General features: G+C 57.3%; 3 protein-coding genes across 3 annotated transcripts; all 3 read left to right on the forward strand.

Moving 5' to 3' along the window:
* The first annotated feature begins 2,606 nt into the window (after positions 1-2,606).
* LOC128852282 (pepsin A-like) lies at positions 2,607-5,567 on the forward strand. Its single transcript, XM_054067982.1, has 9 exons — positions 2,607-2,692; positions 2,869-3,016; positions 3,649-3,766; positions 3,975-4,093; positions 4,191-4,390; positions 4,619-4,735; positions 4,852-4,990; positions 5,103-5,195; positions 5,302-5,567. The coding sequence occupies exons 1-9, from the start codon at positions 2,637-2,639 to the stop codon at positions 5,449-5,451; spliced, it is 1,140 nt and encodes a 379-aa protein (XP_053923957.1). The 5' UTR covers positions 2,607-2,636; the 3' UTR covers positions 5,452-5,567.
* A 6,653-nt stretch (positions 5,568-12,220) lies between these two features.
* On the forward strand, positions 12,221-16,142 carry LOC128852280 (pepsin A-like). The gene is made up of 9 exons (XM_054067964.1): positions 12,221-13,247; positions 13,425-13,572; positions 14,224-14,341; positions 14,550-14,668; positions 14,766-14,965; positions 15,194-15,310; positions 15,427-15,565; positions 15,678-15,770; positions 15,877-16,142. Exons 1-9 carry the CDS (start codon positions 13,192-13,194, stop codon positions 16,024-16,026), a joined length of 1,140 nt encoding a protein of 379 aa, XP_053923939.1. The 5' UTR covers positions 12,221-13,191; the 3' UTR covers positions 16,027-16,142.
* Positions 16,143-22,188: 6,046 nt separating this feature from the next.
* On the forward strand, positions 22,189-25,120 carry PGA4 (pepsinogen A4). The gene is made up of 9 exons (XM_054067988.1): positions 22,189-22,270; positions 22,448-22,595; positions 23,230-23,347; positions 23,555-23,673; positions 23,771-23,970; positions 24,199-24,315; positions 24,432-24,570; positions 24,683-24,775; positions 24,882-25,120. Exons 1-9 carry the CDS (start codon positions 22,215-22,217, stop codon positions 25,029-25,031), a joined length of 1,140 nt encoding a protein of 379 aa, XP_053923963.1. The 5' UTR covers positions 22,189-22,214; the 3' UTR covers positions 25,032-25,120.
* Positions 25,121-25,427: the final 307 nt, after the last annotated feature.

The following is a 25,427-nucleotide window of genomic DNA, read 5'->3' on the forward strand; positions in this document are numbered from 1 at the left end:
TCCAGAACTGGAAGTGGGGCTCCAGGTGGATCTCTCATAGCGGAACAGAGGGGCAGAATCCCCTCCCTCCCTGCTGGTCCCACTGCTCTGGATGCAGCCCAGGACACGGGTGGTTTCTGGGCTGGGAGCACACATTGTTGGCTCACGTTGAACTTCTCCCCCAGCAATCCAAGCCCTTCTCCTCGGGGCTGCTCCCAATCCATTCTCCTCTCAGCCTCTGTTTGTGCTTGGGAATGCCCCGACCCAGGTGCAGGACCTTGTGCTTGGCCTTGAACTTCATGAGGTTTGTACAGGCCCACTTGTCCAGCTGGTCCAGGTCCCTCTGGATGTCATCCCTTCCCTCCCTGATGAGGCACAGCAACACATGCCCCGGGCATCTGGCTTTGCATAGCTCCAACCACCACCTCCCACTGCCCACACCAGCTCCTGTGGACCTCCTAATGCATCACGTACCCCAGCATGGAGAACGTGGCAAGCCTGGCAGCTCCTGAGCTGCCTCCTTGGACGAAGCCCTGGCTCTCAGTCCTTGGAGGGCAAATGGGTGTGAAGGTGGGAGCTCTCACAGCTCTCCAAACTTCCTCCCATGAGTGCTGCCAAGTTCTGCAGAGGTAGAGCATTTGCCTCCCACCACTGCCAAGGTGCAAGGGAGCTTCCAAAGGGCTCCCAGCATGAGGTGATCAAGCAAATCTCAGCTCTGAAACCGTCTTCTTTAGGAGCGGGATTTGCAGAAGCTCGAGGAGTTCACCATGAGCCCTTGTGCCAGATGGTGAAACTCTGTGCAGTGGTGAAAGTCGCTGGGTGCTGTGGCGAAGAGGGCTTTTCCCACCAGGTACAGCAGTTTCCCTGCGTGCAGACACCCAGCGTGCTGGGGCAAAGATGCCATCTAAGAGCCCTTTGGAGCAGTCCCAGTGCAGCTTCTACAAGTAAAGGTTTTCCACGTGTAGCGCTGCAAGGACGTGTTTGCAGCCAACCTGTTCTTTCCTTCAGCTTCTTATCAGCACAAGGCGCTGTGATGGAGGCCAGGTCAGCTGGTGCAGCACCAGGCGCCTCTGACGCAGCCCCGAGCGGGCGACCTTGGTGTCATTCAACCAGTGGCATCCCAAGCTGGTCATTCCCTCAGCTGGTCCCAGTTCCACAAGCAGCACTGGGGTAGATGGAGATGGGTGAAGCCCCATCACAAGAGGGGCTACAAGTAAGCTGGGGAAGGGTTCTGTCAGAGAATATCAGGATACGATGAGGTAGAATGGATATAAGCTTAGATTTAGGTGAGATCTTAGAAAGAAATTCTTCACGATGAGGGCAGAGAGAGCCTGGCACGGGGTGCCCAGAGAAGTCATGGTTGCCCCATCTCTGGAGGTGTTCAAGACCAGGTTGGATGGGTCTTGGAGACCCTAATCCAGTAGGAGATGTCCCTGCCCATGGCAGGGACTTGCACTAGATGGTATCTAATGTGCCTTCCAAACCAAACCCTTCTAAGATCCGTGATTTTAAGCCAGATCCCAGCAGTGCCACCTCCACCATGCTCTGCCCAGGCTGACCCCAGGCTCCCGGAGTACGGCATGCTGGCTCCTACTCGGCTCATCCACAGTGGAGGACGGGGGCTTCCATCCTTGATGCTCCAGGGCAGGCGGACAGGGCCACGTGGTGTTGAACTCAGAGGAGCTGGCATCAGGAATGGAAAAAGCCGGTGACGAATGTCTGTGTTTGCCTGTTGGATGGAGGTGTGAAATTAAGCAAACTTACCCCGGCGTTGCCCCCGAGGCCCTGGCGCTGGCATTTGGTGGAGCCTCGTGTGCAAAGCCAGGCATGTGATGAAGCCGGGGCTCGACTGGGACCCATGGGTGGGCGCCCCTAGGCCACCCAGGTGGTGCTGCAGGAGAGTCACAACCCCTCCTAGAAACAGAGAATTACTTGGTTGGAAGAGAACTTTGAGATCATTAAGTCCAGCCATACCTGTCCACTACTAAAGCACATCCCTGAGCACCTCATCCACTCAGGTTTTGAACCCCTCCAGGGCTGAGGAATCCACCACCTCCCTGGGCAGACCAGGGGACGAAGGGAACCAAAGGACCAATGTTCCCATGCCAGCCGCACACCTCCATGCTGGCTCCACCCCGAGGAACCCTTGCAGGTAGGGATTCTGCTCTTCATAGGATGGTCCAAAGCAGCACCAGGACCCTACATACCACAGCTCCTTAGGGTTCCAACTGGAAAATCAGTGCCCATATCTACTGGTGCAGGATTTGGCTGTGTTTCCTTGGCCACGGTGTTGTTGTTGGCTTGTGTGACGCATGGGTAGTCAATGAGGGAAGGGACATGCCCATAAACAGCCTCAACAAGCCCCATGTTCCCCTTTTCCAACTTCCATTGCCTCCCCATCAGGATACAGACCAACTGGAGGATGCATCCCTACTTCCTGGCTGTGGTTGTTGACCCCAGTGAAGATGGAGAGGTCTCAGTTTGACATTCTCCTGCCGGTATCCCTTAAGGACATTGTGATAACTGCCCCTGGGTCGTTTGCTTTTCCTATCGGTGCCGCCAGCCAAACAACCACGGCTGGGATATAATGAGCTCGGCTGGAGCGGGTGACAGACTCAGTGTGCCACTGCACCTTGAGTGCTCAACTCCAAGCCACGATGAAGCTGCTCCTGCTTCTCAGCTTGGTAGCCCTGGCCCAGTGCCATGGCCCTAGGTAAGTTCTGGGCTCTTGGGGTGACCACCACAATCCTGAGGGCTCCCAGCAGGGATATGGGACAACCTGAACCCCTCGGTGGCCACGGCGAGGATGGGGCTGTGGGATGAGGTGGAGGTTGGAGGTCCCTGCGCAGATCTCACTGATGGGTGAGTTCCCGTCTCCCCGCATGCCAGGATCTCTCTGCGGCGAGGGAAGTCCATGCGGCAGGTCCTGGAGGAGAAGGGCTTGCTGGACCACTACCTGAAGGAGCACCCCTACAACCCGGCCGCCAAGTTCCTGGCCGCTGGCACCTCCACTGAGCCCCTGCAGAACTACCTGAATGTGAGCATGGCAGGCAAGCGGCTGACACCTGTGGGGCAGCCACGGGCCACTGAGCCAACCTGCTAGCCCCTTTCCCAGCCCACTAGCCCCTTTGCGATCTGGCTAGCCCCTTTCCCGACCTGCTAGCCCCTTACTCGTTCCCTTTACCCCTCACCTAACCCACTAGCCACTCACACATCCCCCTAGCCCCCAAGCTGACCTGCTAGCCTCTTACCCATCCCTGTAGCCCTTTACTTGACTCACTAGCCCCTTACCTCGCCCACTACCCCCTCACTCATTCCTGTAACTCATTATCCATCCTTCTAGTCCTTTATCCATGCCATTAGCCTCTTACTCATCCTACTAGCCCCTTACCCATACTATTAGCCCCATACCCATTCCTCTAACCCATTACCCATCCTGTTAGCCCCCTTACCTGACCCACTAAACCCTTACCTATCCTGCTAGCCCTTTATCCCTCCTGCTAGACACTTACCTGACCCACCAGCCCCTTACTTGTCCCCCTAGCCCCTTGCTCTTTCTTCTAACCTGTTACCCATCTCAGCAGACCCTTACCCATCCCGCTAACGCCTTACCCATCCCGCTAACCCCTTACCCATCCCGCTAACTCCTTACCCATCCCGCTATGACAGAATGAGTACTATGGCACCATCTCCATCGGTACCCCAGCCCAGGAATTTACCGTCATCTTCGACACCGGCTCCTCCAACCTGTGGGTGCCCTCCGTGTACTGCTCCAGCCAGGCTTGCAGTAGGTGTCCAGTAGCCATGTGGCAATGGGGGAAGGCAGGGGAAGCCCTGGGCTCATCCAAGCTGGCTCCAGGTGTACCTGTGGGAGTCTTAGAGACGAGGATGGCTCTGTCCTGTCTCTCCTGAGGGACATCAGGCAATCAGTACCACGTACTGGAGGGTCATCCTTGGTCCTTGAGGACAGGACAGACCGTGACCACTTCCCGTAGGCAACCACAACCGCTTCAACCCATCGGCTTCCTCCACCTACGTTGGCACCAATGAGACCGTTGAGATCGCCTATGGCACTGGCAGCATGACCGGCATCCTGGGCTATGACACCGTCGGCGTAAGATGGGGCACACCAACCTCCCCATCCCACGGGAACAGGGACACCGGGACACCACCTGCCCAAACCAACCTTCTTTCTCCATCTCCTCAACCAGGTTGCAGGCATCAACGTTGTCAACCAGATCTTCGGTCTGGCTGAGACCGAGCCAGGCGATTTCTTCTACTACAGCCCCTTCGATGGCATCCTGGGTCTGGCTTACCCAAGCATCTCCTCCTCTGGAGCCACTCCCGTCTTTGACAACATGATGTCAGAAGGTCTTGTGGCTGAGGACCTCTTCTCCGTCTACCTGAGCAAGTAAGCCCTGCCCAGAGCCACCCAGTCCTTGCTGGGGGTTCCCTCCTGTTTGCATCGCACGGGGGTTGGCTCCGGCACTGTTCCCCTGTGGTGTAATGTCCCATGGCTCCTGAGGGACATCTTTCACCACTGCCAGCATCGGAGGATGGCAGCAAGCACCCCTCAGTGCTATGGGTGCTATGGGGTGGTATGGGAAGGAACCTCAACTTAACGGACATCCCCTTGCAGCAACGACCAGAGCGGCAGCTTCGTCCTCTTTGGTGGCATCGATTCCGACTACACCACAAACGGCATCACCTGGATCCCCCTCTCTTCTGAATCCTACTGGCAGGTCACCATGGACAGGTAGTCCCTGAGCAGCCCACAGGCTTGGTGGCTCCCCTTGCCCCCTGGTAGGTGGTTGTTGGGGTGTGACTCCTCATCCCACACCCAAGAAGCTCACCCACACCCTTCTCCCTCAGCGTCACCGCCAGCGGCCAGGCAATCGCCTGTGCTTCCGGTTGCCAGGCCATCGTGGACACGGGCACCTCGCTCCTGGCTGTGCCCAACAACGCCCTGAACAACATCATCGCCAGCCTTGGTGCCAGCTCCAACGGCCAGGTGAGGCCCCAGGGGAGCAGTGGAGGGTCTGTGGGGTTCCCCATCGCTCCCCAGGCTGTGGGCTCCCTCTTGGGGTAGACACTGACCACCACCGTCCACGTGTCCCCTGCAGATCAGCTGTGATGCCATCAGCACATTGCCCACCATCTACTTCAACCTCAATGGCAACGGGTTCCCAGTGCCACCCAGTGCCTACGTGATAGAGGTGAGCATCCTGCCAGGAATGGGATTGGAAGCGGGAGAGGGATTGGAGTTGTAAATGGGATTGGAAGGGGTCCAGGACCTGGTAACCTCCATGTGTTTGGTTGCAGAGCGATGGATACTGCAGCCTCGCCTTCGAAGGCTTGGACATCCCCACCGAGTCTGGCGAGCTCTGGATCCTCGGAGACGTCTTCATCCGCGAGTACTATGTGATCTTCAACAGGGGCAACAACATGGTGGGACTGTCCCCGCTGTCCTAAGCGCTCCGCCATGCCGGGGACAGGCAGCGCATCCCACTGCCACTGCGTCCCCAGCTTGGTGGCTGGCCCTTGCCCAGCACTGCCTTCCCCTCCTGCCACAGCCACCGAGCACAATAAAGCCGTGGAGAAGCATCTCTGTGTTGTGCCTCTCTGGGAAGGGCTGGCTGGGTCGCTCTGGGGCAGAGAATCATGGAATGTCTCGGGCTGGAAAAGACCTCAAAGCCCATCTAGTTGGACCCCTTCCATGGGCAGGGACACCTGCGACAGGATCAGGGCCTCCAAGCCCCATCCAACATGGCCTTCAACACCTCCAGGGATGGAGCAGCCAACACTGCTCTGGGCAACCTGGGACAGGGTCTCCTCACCCTCACAGGAAAGCATTTCTGCCTAAGATCTCATCTCCATCTCCCCTCTTCCAGCTTCAACCCTTTCCCTCATCCTGTCCCTGCACCCCCCGATCCAGAGCCTCTCCTCAGCTCTCCTGGAGCCCTTTCAGTCCTGGAAGCTGCTCTAAGGTCTCCCCTCAGCTTTCTCTTCCCCAGGCTGAACAACCCCAACTCTCTCAGACTGGCCTTGGTCAAGAGGTGCTCCAGCCCTCGTAACATCTTTGTAGCCGCCTCTGCACTCGCTCCAACAGCTCCATGTCCTCCCTGATCTGAGGACTCCAGAACTGGATGCAGGCTCCAGGTTGGAATTTCAGAGAGTGGAGCAGAGGGTCATAATCCCCTCCCTCCCTGCTGGTCCCACTGCTCTGGATGCAGCCCAGGACGCAGGCGGTTTCTGGGCTGGGAGCAAACGTTGCCGGCTCATGTTGACCTTCTTGTCTCCCAGCACCCCAAGTCCTTCTCCTCGGGGCTGCTCCCACTCACAGCATCCCCCATCCTGGATTGAAGCCATAGACTGCCTCAACCAAGATGTAGAACTTTGCTCTTGGCCTTGTTGAACCTCATGGGTTCATGGGTTCAAGTTATAGAATCATAGAGTCATTAGGTTGGAAAAGATCTTTTGAGGTCATCAACCCCAACCGTAAATTTGGGGATGAACCATCCCTACCATCCATTCCCCAGTCCCACAGACACCCCACAGATACCCCACTGCTCACCTGGCAGGTACAGCGCGTGCAGGGCTGTCCCTCAGGGATGAAGGTCTGCCCGTTCACCACCTTCCTCCCCTGGTAGTTGCAGTCTATGCAAAGGAGCACGTGTTGAGGGGCTCAAGAGGTTCTAGGGGTCCCTTAATCCCCCTAAAACCTCATCTCCATCTCCTACCGTTACAGACGGGGCAGCACTCGCCCTCGGGGTGGAAGGGGTAGGTGCAGAAGATGGCACAGTCCACAGGCGAACAGGCCACCGAGCCCAGCTGCGAGAGACGGGAGAGACGCGCGAGGGCCGGGCGTTAGCGCCTGCCAGGATGGGCTGGGGAAAAAAAAGGGGGCAACCCTCAAACACCCAGGAGCTTTTTCCTTCAACGGTGGGAAAAACTGGGGCTCTGCTCTTGGGGTAGAAGCCGAAGGCATCTCGGGGTGCCCAGCGCAGCCCTCACCAAGCAGATGCAGCTGAGACAGGGGTCCAGGACAGAGGGGAAGGTCTCGTTGTTGTAGAAGATCCTTCCCATGTAGGTGCAGCCTACGAAGAGGAAGGAAAGGGGATCTTGGGGTCCTCGTGTGGCTCAAGAACCCCTTGGAGATCCCTCTGCTTAAGGCCAGGCTTCTTGGGTCTGGTCAGGGATGCAGTGGAACCATCGTCCATCACCTGCTGAGCAGTTGGGGCAGCACTGCCCGGGGATGAGGATGGGGAAGGGACAGGTCTTCACACAGTCCGTCCTCTTGCAGCTCAGCCGTCTGCCTGCAGAGGAGAAGACCTTGAGAGAGACCACAAGCTGCCCAAAACCACAGGGTTTAAAGCCAAGAGCTGCCAGGGACCATGGCCACGAGCAGCCCGGCATCCCGAGGGAAAGGGGGAGGAGGGCCAGGAGCCGTGCGCTGAGGCAGGGGCAGGGAGGAGACCTGAAGTTCCACTAGAACTCAGTGCTAGTTCCACTAGTCTTAGTTCCACTAGACTGGAGGCTGGCTGATTAGTGCCCATATACAAGAAGGGTTGCAGAGAGGATCCGGGGAACTACAGGCCTGTCAGTCTCACCTCAGTGCCAGGGAAAATCATGGAACAGGTAATCTTGAGTGCTATCCTGAAGCACATGCAAGAGAACCGGGTGATCAGGCCCAGTCAACATGGGTTTGCAAAAGGCAGATCTTGCCAAACTAACCTGATCACCTTCTATGACAAAATCACTCAACTACTGGATGGGGGAAAGGCTGTGGATGTAGTCTTCTTGGACTTCAGTAAAGCCTTTGACACAGTTTCTCACAGCATTCTGCTTATGAAACTGTCAGCCTCTGGCCTGGACAGGCGCACACTCTCCTGGGTTGAAAACTGGTTGGATGGCCGGGCCCAGAGAGTGGTGGTTAATGGAGTTCACTCCAGCTGGAGGCCAGTCACAAGTGGGGTTCCTCAGGGCTCGGTACTGGGTCCAGCCCTGTTCAATGTCTTTATCAATGACCTGGATGAAGGCATTGAGTGCACCCTCAGCAAGTTTGCAGATGACACTAAGCTGGGAGGAAGTGTTGATCTGCTGGAGGGTAGGGAGGCTCTGCAAAGGGATCTGAACAGGCTGGACCACTGGGCCGAGACCAATGGGATGAGGTTTAACAAGGCCAAATGCCGGGTCCTGCACTTGGGGCACAACAACCCTATGCAGCGCTACAGACTGGGGGAAGAGTGGCTGGAGAGCTGCACGGAAGAGAAGGACCTGGGGGTGTTGGTTGACAGCCGACTGAACATGAGCCAGCAGTGTGCCCAGGTGGCCAAGAAGGCCAACGGCATCTTGGCTTGTATCAGAAATGGGGTCACCAGCAGGTCCAGGGAGGTTATTCTCCCTCTGTACTCAGCACTGGTGAGACCGCACCTCGAATACTGTGTTCAGTTCTGGACCCCTCACCACAAGAAGGATGTTGAGGCTCTGGAGCGTGTCCAGAGAAGAGCAACAAAGCTGGTGAGGGGGCTGGAGAACAAGTCTTACGAGGAGCGGCTGAGAGAGCTGGGGTTGTTTAGCCTGGAGAAGAGGAGGCTGAGGGGAGACCTTATTGCTCTCTACAACTACCTGAAAGGAGGTTGTGGAGAGGAGGGAGCTGGCCTCTTCTCCCAAGTGACAGGGGACAGGACTAGAGGGAATGGCCTCAAGCTCCGTCAGGGGAGGTTCAGGTTGGATATCAGAAAAAAATTCTTCACAGTAAGAGTCATTGGGCAGTGGCAGAGGCTGCCCAGGGAGGTGGTGGAGTCGCCTTCCCTGGAGGTGTTTAAGGAACGGGTGGATGAAGTACTTAGGGACATGGTTTAGGGAGTGTTAGGAATGGTTGGACTCGATGATCCAATGGGTCCTTTCCAACCTTGTGATTCTGTGATTCTGTGATTCTGTGATTCTGTGATTCTGTGAAGCAGAGCAGGTTCTCATTCACCTGGCAGATGCATAACTCACAGGGATCACCTGGAGACCAGATCTGTCTGATGGGAAACTCCACGCTATTGTCATCCATGAAGCAACCTGGGGGATATGGGGTGGGGGGGAACAGGGGCACCCGGAGCCCATCACCCTCCTCTGTGCACAGCTGGACCTGGTTGTAGTTCCCATTCTGTGCTCTCTCTCTCCCTCAAATGCTGTGCAGCCCCCAGTGCCAGGCCAATCCCTAAACACCCCCACATCCTACTCTCCTCTTTCGCCTGCCCTCCCCATCCCAGGTGGCCCTGACATCCATCATCCTTGTCCCCTGCTGTCCCACAGATCCCACTCTCCTTGTGCCCAGGTATTCCCCACATCCAACCCCTCCGTCTCCAAAGGTCCCAAACATCCCACGCTGCCTATCGCAGATGTCCCCTACATCCTGTCCTTGTCCCCAGCACTTCCCCCCATCCCACTCTCCATCCTCCACATCCCACTCTCCCCAGCCCCAAGTGTCCCCACATCCCATCCTCCCTGTCCCCAGGTATCTTCCATATCCCAAGTGCCCCCACATCCTGTTCCCGCTCTCCCCTACATCCCACTCTCCCTATCCCAGCTGTCCCCGTCATCTCACTCTCCCCATATCCAAGTGTCCCCGGATCCCATCCTCCCTGTCTCCCCCATCCCACTCTCCCTGTCCCAAGCTGTCCCCCCCCCCATTTCAACCTCCCTGTCCACAAGTGTCCCTACAACCTGCCCCACTGTCCCCTACATCCTGCTCTCCATGTCCCCAGGCATCTCCCACATCCCGCTCTCCCTATCCCCTATATCCCAGTCTCCCTGTCCCCAACTGTCCTCCCCATCCCACCATACCCAACCCCAAGCATTTCCCACTCATTATCAGGATGAGCATCACTGGAGGACACCATGGAGGCAGCTCACCCTGAGGAGTTGTGTTCTGCTCAATCAGTGTGCCAGCTAACAACTTTCCCTTAAACAGACGGAAATCCACCCGGCATCGCCAGCACCTCCAAACCTGCCCTAGAAGAGAGGACACCGACCATTCCGCTCCCCTGCTGAATTGCTTCTCGTCCACAGCCACCAGTTGCCTCCCATTCCCTGCAGTGGGGCTGGACTATGGAACATTTCCACCTTCCAGTAGGACCTTCCACTCCATCATAGGCTTTCTGATCATAGAGTCATGGAATGATTTGGCTTAGAAGAGACCTCAAAGTCCATCCGGTTCCAACCCCACTTCCATGTCTGGGGAAACCTCCCACTGGATCAGGGTCCCCAATCCCCATCCAACCTGGCCTTCAACACCTCCAGGGATGCCCTCCTGGGCAACCTGGGCCAGGGCCTCCCCACGCTCACAGGAAAACAACTCTCCCTAAGATCTCATCTCAATCTCCCCTCTTGCAGGTTCAAACCCTTCCCCTTGTCCTGTCCCTGCACGCCATGATCAATAACTCCAATAGCTCCATGTCCTCCCTTTGCTGAGGACTCCAGAACTGGAAGTGGGGCTCCAGGTGGATCTCTCATAGCGGAACAGAGGGGCAGAATCCCCTCCCTCCCTGCTGGTCCCACTGCTCTGGATGCAGCCCAGGACACGGGTGGTTTCTGGGCTGGGAGCACACATTGTCGGCTCACGTTGAGCTTCTCCTCCCCCAGCACTCCAAGCCCTTCTCCTTGGGGCTGCTCCCAATCCATTCTCCTCTCAGCCTCTGTTTGTGCTTGGGAATGCCCCGACCCAGGTGCAGGACCTTGTGCTTGGCCTTGAACTTCATGAGGTTTGTACAGGCCCACTTGTCCAGCCGGTCCAGGTCCCTCTGGATGTCATCCCTTCCCTCCCTGATGAGGCACAGCAACACATGCCCCGGGCATCTGGCTTTGCATAGCTCCAACCACTACCTCCCACTGCCCACACCAGCTCCTGTGGACCTCCTACTGCATCACATAACCCAGCATGGAGAACATGGCAAGCCTGGCAACTCCTGAGCTGCCTCCTTGGACGAAGCCCTGGCTCTCAGTCCTTGGAGGGCAAATGGGTGTGAAGGTGGGAGCTCTCACAGCTCTCCAAACTTCCTCCCATGAGTGCTGCCATGTTCTGCAGAGGTAGAGCCTCCCACCACTGCCAAGGTGCAAGGGAGCTTCCAAAGGGCTCCCAGCATGAGGTGATCAAGCAAACCTCAGCTCTGAAACCGTCTTCTTTAGGAACGGGATTTGCAGAAGCTCGAGGAGTTCACCATGAGCCCTTGTGCCAGATGGTGAAACTCTGTGCAGTGGTGAAAGTCGCTGGGTGCTGTGGAGAAGAGGGCTTTTCCCACCAGGTACAGCATCTTCCCTGCGTGCAGACACCCAGCGTGCTGGGGCAAAGATGCCATCTAAGAGCCCTTTGGAGCAGTCCCAGTGCAGCTTCATAGAATGATAGAATAGTTTGGGTTGGAATGGACCTTAAAGATCATCTGAAGATCATCCAGTTTTCTTCCCAAGGGATGTGTCCTCAAGTGCTCTGCTCCGATAACCTTCTACAAGTAAAGGTTTTCCACGTGTAGCGCCGCAAGGACGTGTTTGCAGCCAACCTGATCTTTCCTTCAGCTTCTTATCAGCACAAGGCGCTGTGATGGAGGCCAGGTCAGCTGGTGCAGCACCAGGCGCCTCTGACGCAGCCCCGAGCGGGCGACCTTGGTATCATTCAACCAGTGGTATCCCAAGCTGGTCATTCCCTCAGCTGGTCCCAGTTCCACAAGCAGCGCTGGGGTAAATGGAGATGGGTGAAGCCCCATCACAAGAGGGGCTACAAGTAAGCTGGGGAAGGGTTCTGTCAGAGAATATCAGGATACGATGAGGGAGAATGGATATAAGCTTAGATTTAGTTGAGATCTTAGAAAGAAATTCTTCACGATGAGGGCAGAGAGAGCCTGGCACGGGGTGCCCATAGAAGTCATGGTTGCCCCATCTCTGGAGGTGTTCAAGACCAGGTTGGATGGGTCTTGGAGCCCCCTAATCCAGTAGGAGATGTCCCTGCCCATGGCAGGGACTTGCACTAGATGATATCTAATATGCCTTCCAAACCAAACCCTTCTAAGATCCGTGATCCTAAGCCGGATGCCAGCAGTGCCACCTCCACCATGCTCTGCCCAGGCTGACCCCAGGCTCCTGGAGTACGGCATGCTGGCTCCTGCTCGGCTCATCCACAGTGGAGGACGGGGGCTTCCAACCTTGGTGCTCCAGGGCAGGCGGACAGAGCCGCGTGGTGTTGAACTCAGAGGAGCTGGCATCAGGAATGGAAAAAGCCGGTGACGAATGTCTGTGTTTGCCTGTTGGATGGAGGTGTGAAATTAAGCAAACTTACCCCAGCGTTGCCCCCGAGCCCCTGGCGCTGGCGTTTGGTGGAGCCTCGTGTGCAAAGCCAGGCATGTGATGAAGCTGGGGCTCGGCTGGGACCCATGGGTGGGCGCCCCAAGGACACCCAGGTGGTGCTGCAGGAGAGTCACAACCCCTCCTAGAAACAGAGAATTACTTGGTTGGAAGAGAACTGCGAGAACATTAAGTCCAATCATACCTGTCCACTACTAAAGCAGATACCTGAGCACCTCATCCACTCAGGTTTTGAACCCCTCCAGGGCTGAGGAATCCACCACCTCCCTGGGCAGACCAGGGGACCAAGGGACCCCAAAGGACCAATGTTCCCATGCCAGCCGCACACCTCCATGCTGGCTCCACCCCGAGGAACCCTTGCAGGCAGGGATTCTGCTCTTCATAGGATGGTCCAGAGCAGTGCCAGGGCCCTCCATACCACAGCTCCTTAGGGTTCCAACTGGAAAATCAGTGCCCATATCTACTGGTGCAGGATTTGGCTGTGGTTCCTTGGCCACGGTGGTGTTGTTGGTTTGTGTGACACATGAGTAGTCAACGAGGGAAGGGACATGCCCAGAAACGGCCTCAACAAGCCCCACGTTCCCCTTGTCCAACTTCCAATGCCTCCCCATCAGGATACAGACCAACTGAAGGATGCATCCCTACGTCCTGGCTGTGGTTGTTGACCCCAGTGAAGATGGAGAGCTCTCAGTTTGACATTCTCCTGCCGGTATCCCCTAAGGACATTGCGATAACTGCCCCTGGGTCGTTTGCTTTTCCTATCGGTGCCGCCAGCCAAACAACCACGGTTGGGATATAAGGAGCTCGGCTGGAGCGGGTGACAGACTCAGTGTGCCACTGCACTTTGAGGCTCAACTCGAAGCCACCATGAAGCTGCTCCTGCTTCTCAGCTTGGTAGCCCTGGCCCAGTGCCATGGCCATAGGTAAGTTCTGGGCTCTTGGGGTGACCACCACAATCCTGAGGGCTCCCAGCAGGGATATGGGGACAGCCTGAACCCCTCGGTGGCCACGGCGAGGATGGGGCTGTGGGATGAGGTGGAGGGTGGAGGTCCCTGCACAGATCTCACTGATGGGTGAGTTCCCGTCTCCCCGCACGCCAGGATCTCTCTGCGGCGAGGGAAGTCCATGCGGCAGGTCCTGGAGGAGAAGGGCTTGCTGGACCACTACCTGAAGGAGCACCCCTACAACCCGGCCGCCAAGTTCCTGGCTGCTGGCACCTCCACTGAGCCCCTGCAGAACTACATGAATGTGAGCATGGCGGGCAAGTGGCTGACACCTGTGGGGCAGCCATGGGGCCACTGAGCGATCCTGCTAGCCCCTTTCCCAGCCCACTAGCCCCTTTGCGATCTGGCTAGCCCCTTTCCCGACCTGCTAGCCCCTTACTCGTTCCCTTTACCCCTCACCTAACCCACTAGCCACTCACACATCCCCCTAGCCCCCAAGCTGACCTGCTAGCCTCTTACCCATCCCTGTAGCCTCTCTCTTGACTCACTAGCTCCTTGCTAGCCCACTACCCCCTCATTCATTCCTGTAACTCATTATCCATCCTTCTAGCCCTTTATCCATGCCATTAGCCTCTTACTCATCCTACTAGACCCTTACCCATACTATTAGCCCCATACCCATTCCTCTAACCCATTACCCATCCTGTTAGCCCCCTTACCTGACCCACTAAACCCTTACCTATCCTGCTAGCCCTTTATCCCTCCTGCTAGACACTTACCTGACCCACCAGCCCCTTACTTGTCCCCCTAGCCCTTGCTCTTTCTTCTAACCTGTTACCCATCTCAGCAGACCCTTACCCATCCCGCTAACTCCTTACCCATCCCGCTAACCCCTTACCTGTCCCGCTAATCCCTTACCCATCCCGCTAACACCTTACCCATCCTGCTTTGACAGAATGAGTACTATGGCACCATCTCCATTGGTACCCCAGCCCAGGAATTCACCGTCCTCTTCGACACCGGCTCCTCCAACCTGTGGGTGCCCTCCGTGTACTGCTCCAGCCAGGCTTGCAGTAGGTGTCCGGTAGCCATGTGGCAATGGGGGAAGGCAGGGGAAGCCCTGGGCTCATCCAACCTGGTTCCAGGTGTACCTGTGGCAGTCTTAGAGACAAGGATGACTCTATCCTGTCTCTCCTGAGGGACATCAGGCAATCAGTACCACGTACTGGAGGGTCATCCTTGGTCCTTGAGGACAGGACAGACCGTGACCACTTCCCACAGGCAACCACAACCGCTTCAACCCATCGGCTTCCTCCACCTACGTTGGCACCAGTGAGACCGTTGAGATCGCCTACGGCACTGGCAGCATGACTGGCATCCTGGGCTACGACACCGTCGGCGTAAGATGGGGCACACCAACCTCCCCATCCCACAGGAACAGGGACACCGGGACACCACCTGCCCAAACCAACCTCCTTTCTCCATCTCCTCAACCAGGTTGCAGGCATCAACGTTGTCAACCAGATCTTTGGTCTGGCTGAGACTGAGCCAGGCGATTTCTTCTACTACACCCCCTTCGATGGCATCCTGGGTCTGGCTTACCCAAGCATCTCCTCCTCTGGAGCCACTCCCGTCTTTGACAACATGATGTCAGAAGGTCTTGTGACTGAGGACCTCTTCTCCGTCTACCTGAGCAAGTAAGCCCTGCCCAGAGCCACCCAGTCCTTGCTGAGGGTTCCCTCCTGTTTCCACCACACGGGGGTTGGCTCCGGCACTGTTCCCTTGTGGTGTAATGTCCCATGGCTCCTGAGGGACATCTTTCACCACTGCCAGCATTGGAGGATGGCAGCAAGCACCCCTCAGTGCTACGAGTTCTACAGGGTGGTATGGGAAGGGACCTCAACTTAATGGACGTCCCCTTGCAGCAACGAGCAGAGCGGCAGCTTCGTCCTCTTTGGTGGCATCGATTCCGACTACACCACCAATGGCATCACCTGGATCCCCCTCTCTTCTGAATCCTACTGGCAGGTCACCATGGACAGGTAGTCCCTGAGCAGCCCACAGGCTTGGTGGCTCCCCTTGCCCCCTGGTAGGTGGTTGTTGGGGTGCGACCCCTCATCCCACACCCAAGAAGCTCACCCACACCCTTCTCCCTCAGCGTCACCGCCAGCGGCCAGGCCATCGCCTGCGCTTCCGGTTGCCAGGCCATCGTGGACACGGGCACCTCGCTCCTGGCTGTGCCCAACAACGCCCTGAACAACATCATCGCCAGCCTTGGTGCCAGCTCCAACGGCCAGGTGAGGCCCCATGGGAGCAGCGGAGGGTCTGTGGGGTTCCCCATCGCTCCCCAGGCTGTGGGCTCCCTCTTGGGGTAGACACTGACCACCACCTTCCATGTGTCCCCTGCAGATCAGCTGTGATGACATCAGCACATTGCCCACCATCTACTTCAACCTCAATGGCAACGGGTTCCCAGTGCCACCCAGTGCCTACGTGATACAGGTGAGCATCCTGCCAGGAATGGGATTGGAAGCGGGATGGGGATTGGAGTTGTAATTGGGATTGGAAGGGGTCCAGGACCTGGTAACCTCCATGTGTTTGGTTGCAGAGCGATGGATACTGCAGCCTCGCCTTCGAAGGCTTGGACATCCCCACCGAGTCTGGCGAGCTCTGGATCCTCGGAGACGTCTTCATCCGCGAGTACTATGTGATCTTCAACAGGGGCAACAACATGGTGGGACTGTCCCCGCTGTCCTAAGCGCTCCGCCATGCCGGGGACAGGCAGCGCATCCCACTGCCACCGCGTGCCCAGCTTGGTGGCTGGCCCTTGACCAGCACTGCCTTCCCCTCCTGCCACAGCCACCGAGCACAATAAAGCCATGGAGAAGCATCTCTGTGTTGTGTCTCTCTGGGAAGGGCTGGCTGGGTCGCTCTGGGGCAGAGAATCATGGAATGTCTCGGGCTGGAAAAGACCTCAAAGCCCATCTAGTTAGACCCCTTCCATGGGCAGGGACACCTGCGACAGGATCAGGGCCTCCAAGCCCCATCCAAACTGGCCTTCAACACCTCCAGGGATGGAGCAGCCAACACTGCTCTGGGCAACCTGGGACAGGGTCTCCTCACCCTCACAGGAAAGCATTTCTGCCTAAGATCTCATCTCCATCTCCCCTCTTCCAGCTTCAACCCTTTCCCTCATCCTGTCCCTGCACCCCCCGATCCAGAGCCTCTCCTCAGCTCTCCTGGAGCCCTTTCAGTCCTGGAAGCTGCTCTAAGGTCTCCCCTCAGCTTTCTCTTCCCCAGGCTCAACAACCCCAACTCTCCCAGCCTGGCCTTGGTCAAGAGGTGCTCCAGCCCTCACATCATCTTTGTGGCCGCCTCTGCACTCGCTCCAACAGCTCCATGTAATCCCTGATCTGAGGACTCCAGAACTGGATGCAGGGCTCCAGGTGGGTCTCAGAGAGCGGAGTAGAGGGTCAGAATCCCCTCCCTCCCTGCTGGTCCCACTGCTCTGGATGCAGCCCAGGACGCAGGCGGTTTCTGGGCTGGGAGTGCACGTTGTCGGCTCATGTTGACCTTCTTGTCTCCCAGCACCCCAAGTCCTTCTCCTTGGGGCTGCTCCCACTCACAGCATCCCCCATTCTGGATTGAAGCCATAGACTGCCTCAACCAAGATGTAGAACTTTGCCCTTGGCCTTGTTGAACCTCATGGGCTCATGGGTTCAAGTTATAGAATCATAGAGTCATTAGGTTGGAAAAGATCTTTTGAGGTCATCAACCCCAACGTAAATTTGGGGATAAACCATCCCTACCACCCATTCCCCAGTCCCACAGACACCCCACAGATACCCCACTGCTCACCTGGCAGGTACAGTGCATGCAGGGCTGTCCCTCAGGGATGAAGGTCTGCCCGTTCACCACGTTCCTCCCCTGGTAGTTGCAGTCTATGCAAAGGAGCACGTGTTGAGGGGCTCAAGAGGTTCTAGGGGTCCCTTAATCCCCCTAAAACCTCATCTCCATCTCCTACTGTTGGGCAGCACTCACCCTCGGGGTGGAAGGGGTAGGTGCAGAAGATGGCACAGTCCACGGGCGAACAGGCCACCGAGCCCAGCTGCGAGAGACGGGAGAGACGCGCGAGGGCCGGGCGTTAGCGCCTGCCAGGATGGGCTGGGGAAAAAAAAGGGGGCAACCCTCAGACACCCAGGAGCTTTTTTCCTTCAACGGAGGAAAAACTGGGGCTCTGCTCTTGGGGTAGAAGCCAAAGGCATCTCGAGGTGCCCAGCGCAGCCCTCACCAAGCAGATGCAGCTGAGAGAGGGGTCCAGGACAGAGCGGAAGGTCTCACTGTTGTAGAAAATCCTTCCCATGTAGGTGCAGCCTACGAGGAGGAAGGAAAGGGGATCTTGGAGTCCTCGTGTGGCTCAAGAACCCCTTGGAGATCCCTCTGCTTAAGGCCAGGCTTCTTGGGTCTGGTCAGGGATGCAGTGGAACCATCGTCCATCACCTGCCGAGCAGTCGGGGCAGCAGTGCCCAGGGATGAGGATGGGGTAGGGACAGGTCTTCACGCAGTCCGTCCTCTTGCAGCTCACCGAGGGTTTAAAGCCAAGGAGCTGCCAGGGACCATGGCCACGAGCAGCCCGGCATCCCGAGGGAAAGGAGGAGGGGGCCAGGAGCTGTGCGCTGGGGCAGAGGCGGGGAGGAGAGCTGAAGCAGAGCAGGTTCTCATTCACCTGGCAGATGCATAACTCACAGGGATCACCTGGAGACCAGATCTGTTCGGTGGGAAACTCCACGCTGTTGTCATACATGAAGTAACCTGCAGGATACGGGGTGGAAGGGAACATGGGCACCCGGAGCACATCACCCTCCTCTGTGCACGGCTGGACGTGGGTGTAGTTCCCATTCTGTGCTCTCTCCACCTCAAATGCTGTGCATCCCCCCAGTGCCAGGCCAATCCCTCCACACCCCCACATCCTGCTCTCCTCTTTTCCCTGCCCTCCCTATCCCAGGTGGCCCTGACATCCATCATCCTTGTCCCCAGCTCTCCCACAGATCCCACCCTCCTTGTGCCCAGGTATTCCCCATTCACCCCTCCGTCTCCAAAGGTCCCAAACATCACACCCTGCCTATCGCAGATGTCCCCTACGTCTTGTCCTTGTCCCCAGCACTTCCCCCCATCCCACTCTCCATCCTCCACATCCCACTCTCCCCTGCCCCAAGTGTTCCCACATCCCATCATCCCTGCCCTCAGGTGTCTTCCATATCCCAAGTGCCCCCACATTCTGTTCCAACTGTTCCCTACATCCCACTCTCCCTATCCTAGCTGTCCCAGTCATCTCACTCTCCCTATATCCAAATGTCCCCGGATCCCATCCTTCCTGTCTCCCTCATCCCACTCTCCCTGTCCCAAGCTGTCCCACCCATTTCAACCTCCCTGTCCACAAGTGTCCCTACAACCTGCCCCACTGTCCCCTACATCCTGCTCTCCATGTCCCCAGGCATCTCCCACATCCCGCTCTCCCTATCCCCTATATCCCAGTCTCCCTGTCCCCAACTGTCCTCCCCATCCCACCATACCCAACCCCAAGCATTTCCCACTCATTATCAGGATGAGCATCACTGGAGGACACCATGGAGGCAGCTCACCCCGAGGAGTTGTGTTCTGCTCAATCAGTGTGCCAGCTAACAACTTTCCCTTAAACAGGCGGAAATCCACCCGGCATCGCCAGCACCTCCAAACCTGCCCTAGAAGAGAGGACACCGACCATTCCGCTCCCCTGCTGAATTGCTTCTCGTCCACAGCCACCAGTTGCCTCCCATTCCCTGCAGTGGGGCTGGACTATGGAACATTTCCACCTTCCAGTAGGACCTTCCACTCCATCATAGGCTTTCTGATCATAGAGTCATGGAATGATTTGGCTTAGAAGAGACCTCAAAGTCCATCCGGTTCCAACCCCACTTCCATGTCTGGGGAAATCTCCCACTGGATCCAGGTCTCCAAACCCCATCCAACCTGGCCTTCAACACCTCCAGGGATGCCCTCCTGGGCAACCTGGGCCAGGGCCTCCCCACGCTCACAGAAAAACAACTCTCCCTAAGATCTCATCTCCATCTCCCCTCTTGCAGGTTCAAACCCTTCCCCTTGTCCTGTCCCTGCACGCCATGATCAATAACTCCAATAGCTCCATGTCCTCCCTTTGCTGAGGACTCCAGAACTGGAAGTGGGGCTCCAGGTGGATCTCTCATAGCGGAACAGAGGGGCAGAATCCCCTCCCTCCCTGCTGGTCCCACTGCTCTGGATGCAGCCCAGGACACGGGTGGTTTCTGGGCTGGGAGCACACATTGCCGGCTCACGTTGAGCTTCTCCTCCCCCAGCACTCCAAGCCCTTCTCCTCGGGGCTGCTCCCAATCCGTTCTCCTCTCAGCCTCTGTTTGTGCTTGGGAATACCCCGACCCAGGTGCAGGACCTTGTGCTTGGCCTTGAACTTTGTGAGGTTTATACAGGCCCACTTCTCCAGCCGGTCCAGGTCCCTCTGGATGTCATCCCTTCCCTCCCTGATGAGGCACAGCAACACATGCCCCGGGCATCTGGCTTTGCATAGCTCCAACCACCACCTCCCACTGCCCACACCAGCTCCTGTGGACCTCCTATGCATCACGTACCCCAGCATGGAGAACATGGCAAGCCTGGCAGCTCCTGAGCTGCCTCCTTGGACGAAGCCCTGGCTCTCAGTCCTTGGAGGGCAAATGGGTGTGAAGGTGGGAGCTCTCACAGCTCTCCAAACTTCCTCCCATGAGTGCTGCCATGTTCTGCAGAGGTAGAGCCTCCCACCACTGCCAAGGTGCAAGGGAGCTTCCAAAGGGCTCCCAGCATGAGGTGATCAAGCAAACCTCAGCTCTGAAACCCTCTTCCTTAGGAGCGGGATTTGCAGAAGCTCGAGGAGTTCACCATGAGCCCTTGTGCCAGATGGTGAAACTCTGTGCAGTGGTGAAAGTCGCTGGGTGCTGTGGAGAAGAGGGCTTTTCCCACCAGGTACAGCAGTTTCCCTGCGTGCAGACACCCAGCGTGCTGGGGCAAAGATGCCATCTAAGAGCCCTTTGGAGCAGTCCCAGTGCAGCTTCATAGAATGATAGAATAGTTTGGGTTGGAATGGACCTTAAAGATCATCTGAAGATCATCCAGTTTTCTTCCCAAGGGATGTGTCCTCAAGTGCTCTGCTCCGATAACCTTCTACAAGTAAAGGTTTTCCACGTGTAGCGCCGCAAGGACGTGTTTGCAGCCAACCTGATCTTTCCTTCAGCTTCTTATCAGCACAAGGCGCTGTGATGGAGGCCAGGTCAGCTGGTGCAGCACCAGGCGCCTCTGACGCAGCCCCGAGCGGGCGACCTTGGTATCATTCAACCAGTGGTATCCCAAGCTGGTCATTCCCTCAGCTGGTCCCAGTTCCACAAGCAGCGCTGGGATAGGTGGAAATGGGTGAAGCCCCATCACAAGAGGGGCTACAAGTAAGCTGGGGAAGGGTTCTGTCAGTGAATATCGGGATACGATGAGGGAGAATGGGTTTAAGCTTAGATTTAGTTGAGATCTTAGAAAGAAACTCTTCATGATGAGGGCAGAGAGAGCCTGGCACGGGGGGCCAGAGAAGTGATGGTTGCCCCATCTCTGGAGGTGTTCAAGACCAGGTTGGATGGGTCTTGGAGACCCTAATCCAGTAGGAGATGTCCCTTCCCATGGCAGGGACTTGCACTAGATGATATCTAATATGCCTTCCAAACCAAATCCTTCTAAGATCCGTGATCCTAAGCCGGATGCCAGCAGTGCCACCTCCACCATGCTCTGCCCAGGCTGACCCCAGGCTCCCGGAGTACGGCATGCTGGCTCCTGCTCGGCTCATCCACAGTGGAGGACGGGGGCTTCCAACCTTGGTGCTTCAGGGCAGGCGGACAGAGCCGCGTGGTGTTGAACTCAGAGGAGCTGGCATCAGGAATGGAAAAAGCCGGTGACGAATGTCTGTGTTTGCCTGTTGGATGGAGGTGTGAAATTAAGCAAACTTACCCCGGCGTTGCCCCCGACCCCCTGGCGCTGGCGTTTGGTGGAGCCTCGTGTGCAAAGCCAGGCACGTGATGAAGCTGGGGCTCGGCTGCCACCCATGGGTGGGCGCCCCAAGGACACCCAGGTGGTGCTGCAGGAGGGGCACAAACCCTCCTAGAAACAGAGAATTGATTGGTTGGAAGAGAACCTTGAGAACACTAATTCCAACAGTAACTGTCCACTACTAAAGCAGGTCCCTGAGCATCTCCTCTACTCAGGTTTTGAACCCCTCCAGGGCTGAGGACTCCACCACCTCCCTGGGCAGACCAGGGGACCAAGGGACCCCAAAGGACCAATGTTCCCATGCCAGCCGCACACCTCCATGCTGGCTCCACCCCAAGGAACCCTTGCAGGCAGGGATTCTGCTCTTCATAGGATGGTCCAGAGCAGCGCCAGGACCCTCCATACCACAGCTCCTTAGAGTTCCAACTGGAAAATCAGTGCCCATATCTACTGGTGCAGGATTTGGCTGTGGTTCCTTGGCCACGGTGGTGTTGTTGGTTTGTGTGACGCATGAGTAGTCAATGAGGGAAGGGACATGCCCAGAAACGGCCTCAACAAGCCCCATGTTCCCCTTGTCCAACTTCCATTGCCTCCCCCTCAGGATACAGACCAACTGGAGGATGCATCCCTACGTCCTGGCTGTGGTTGTTGACCCCAGTGAAGATGGAGAGCTCTCAGTTTGACATTCTCCTGCCGGTATCCCCTAAGGACATTGCGATAACTGCCCCTGGGTCGTTTGCTTTTCCTATCGGTGCCGCCAGCCAAACAACCACGGCTGGGATATAAGGAGCTCGGCTGGAGCGGGTGACAGACTCAGTGTGCCACTGCACTTTGAGTGCTCAACTCGAAGCCACCATGAAGCTGCTCCTGCTTCTCAGCTTGGTAGCCCTGGCCCAGTGCCATGGCCATAGGTAAGTTCTGGGCTCTTGGGGTGACCACCACAATCCTGAGGGCTCCCAGCAGGGATATGGGGACAACCTGAACCCCTCGGTGGCCACAGCGAGGATGGGGTTGTGGGATGAGGTGGAGGGTGGAGGTCCCTGCGCAGATCTCGCTGATGGCTGGGTTCCCGTCTCCCCGCACGCCAGGATCTCTCTGCGGCGAGGGAAGTCCATGCGGCAGGTCCTGGAGGAGAAGGGCTTGCTGGACCACTACCTGAAGGAGCACCCCTACAACCCGGCCGCCAAGTTCCTGGCCGCTGGCACCTCCACTGAGCCCCTGCAGAACTACATGAATGTGAGCATGGCGGGCAAGCGGCTGACACCTGTGGGGCAGCCATGGGGCCACTGAGCCAACCTGCTAGCTGCTTTCCTAGCCCACTAGCCCCTTTGCTATCTGGCTAGCCTTTTTCCCGACCTGCTAGCCCCTTACTCGTTCCCCTTAGTGGGTTCACCTAACCCACTAGCCACTCACACATCCCCCTAGCCCCCAAGCTGACCTGCTAGCCTCTTACCCATCCCTGTAGCCCTTTACTTGACTCACTAGCCCCTTACCTCGCCCACTACCCCCTCACTCATTCCTGTAACTCGTTATCCATCCCTCTAGCCCTTTATCCATGCCATTAGCCTCTTACTCATCCTACTAGCCCCTTACCCATACTATTAGCCCCATACCCATTCCTCTAACCCATTACCCATCCTGTTAGCCCCCTTACCTGACCCACTAAACCCTTACCTATCCTGCTAGCCCTTTATCCCTCCTGCTAGACACTTACCTGACCCACCAGCCCCTTACTTGTCCCCCTAGCCCTTGCTCTTTCTTCTAACCTGTTACCCATCTCAGCAGACCCTTACCCATCCCGCTAACCCCTTACCCATCCCGCTAACCCCTTACCTGTCCCGCTAATCCCTTACCCATTCCGCTTTGACAGGTTGAGTACTTTGGCACCATCTCCATCGGTACCCCAGCCCAGGAATTCACCGTCCTCTTCGACACCGGCTCCTCCAACCTGTGGGTGCCCTCCGTGTACTGCTCCAGCCAGGCTTGCAGTAGGTGTCGGGAGACATGTGGCAATGGGGAAAGGCAGGGGAAGCCCTGGGCTCATCCAACCTGGCTCCAGGTGTCCCAGTGGCAGTCTTAGAGATGAGGATGGCTCTGTCCTGTCTCTCCCGAGGGACATCAGGCAGTCAGTACCAGGTACTGGAGGGTCATACTTGGTCCTTGAGGACAGAACAGACCGTGACCGCTTCCCACAGGCAACCACAACCGCTTCAACCCATCGGCTTCCTCCACCTACGTTGGCACCAATGAGACCGTTGAGATCGCCTACGGCACTGGCAGCATGACTGGCATCCTGGGCTACGACACCGTTGGTGTAAGATGGGGCACACCAACCTCCCCATCCCACGGGAACAGGGACACCGGGACACCACCTGCCCAAACCAACCTTCTTTCTCCATCTCCTTAACTAGGTTGCAGGCATCAACGTTGTCAACCAGATCTTTGGTCTGGCTGAGACCGAGCCAGGCGATTTCTTCTACTACACCCCCTTCGATGGCATCCTGGGTCTGGCTTACCCAAGCATCTCCTCCTCTGGAGCCACTCCCGTCTTTGACAACATGATGTCAGAAGGTCTTGTGACTGAGGACCTCTTCTCCGTCTACCTGAGCAAGTAAGCCCTGCCCAGAGCCACCCAGTCCTTGCTGAGGGTTCCCTCCTGTTTCCACCGCACGGGGGTTGGCTCTGGCACTGTTCCCTTGTGGTGTAATGTCCCATGGCTCCTGAGGGACATCTTTCACCACTGCCAGCATCGGAGGATGGCAGCAAGCACCCCTCAGTGCTATGGGTCCCACGGGGTGGTATGGGAAGGGACCTCAACTTAATGGACGTCCCCTTGCAGCAACGACCAGAGCGGCAGCTTCGTCCTCTTTGGTGGCATTGATTCCGACTACACCACAAACGGCATCACCTGGATCCCCCTCTCTTCTGAATCCTACTGGCAGGTCACCATGGACAGGTAGTCCCTGAGCAGCCCACAGGCTTGGTGGCTCCCCTTGCCCCCTGGTAGGTGGTTGTTGGGGTGTGACTCCTCATCCCACACCCAAGAAGCTCACCCACACCCTTCTCCCTCAGCGTCACCGCCAGCGGCCAGGCCATCGCCTGCGCTTCCGGTTGCCAGGCCATCGTGGACACGGGCACCTCGCTCCTGGCTGTGCCCAACAATGCCCTGAACAACATCATCTACAGCCTTGGTGCCAGCTCCAACGGTCAGGTGAGGCCCCATGGGAGCAGTGGGGGATCTGTGGGGTGCCCCATCGCTCCCCAGGCTGTGGGCTCCCTCCTGCGGTAGCCACTGACCGCCACCTTCCACGTGTCCCCTGCAGATCAGCTGTGATGCCATCAGCACATTGCCCACCATCTACTTCAACCTCAACGGCAACGGGTTCCCAGTGCCACCCAGTGCCTACGTGATAGAGGTGAGCATCCTGCCAGGAATGGGATTGGAAGTGGGATGGGGATTGGAGTTGGAATTGGGATTGGAAGGGGTTCAGGACCTGGTAACCTCCATGTGTTTGGTTGCAGAGCGATGGATACTGCAGCCTCGCCTTCGAAGGCTTGGACATCCCCACCGAGTCTGGCGAGCTCTGGATCCTCGGAGATGTCTTCATCCGCGAGTACTACGTGATCTTCAACAGGGGCAACAACATGGTGGGATTGTCCCCGCTGTCCTAAGTGCTCCGCCATGCCGGGGACAGGCAGCGCATCCCACTGCCACCGCGTGCCCAGCTTGGTGGCTGGCCCTTGCCCAGCACTGCCTTCCCCTCCTGCCACAGCCACCGAGCACAATAAAGCCGTGGAGAAGCATCTCTGTGTTGTGTCTCTCTGGGAAGGGCTGGCTGGGTCACTCTGGGGCAGAGAATCATGGAATGGCTCGGGCTGGAAGGGCCCTCAAAGCCCATCCAATTCCACTCCCTGCCATGGGCAGGGACACCTGCCACAGGACCAGGGGCCTCCAAGCCCCATCCAACCTGGCCTTCAACACCTCCAGGGATGGGGCAGCCACTGCTGCTCTGGGCAGCTGATCTCCAGGAGCCTCTTCACAAGGGCAACACCAAGCTCAGCACCTTG

The sequence above is a fragment of the Cuculus canorus genome, chromosome 5 (genome assembly GCF_017976375.1).
Source record: "Cuculus canorus isolate bCucCan1 chromosome 5, bCucCan1.pri, whole genome shotgun sequence".
Lineage (NCBI taxonomy): Eukaryota > Metazoa > Chordata > Aves > Cuculiformes > Cuculidae > Cuculus > Cuculus canorus.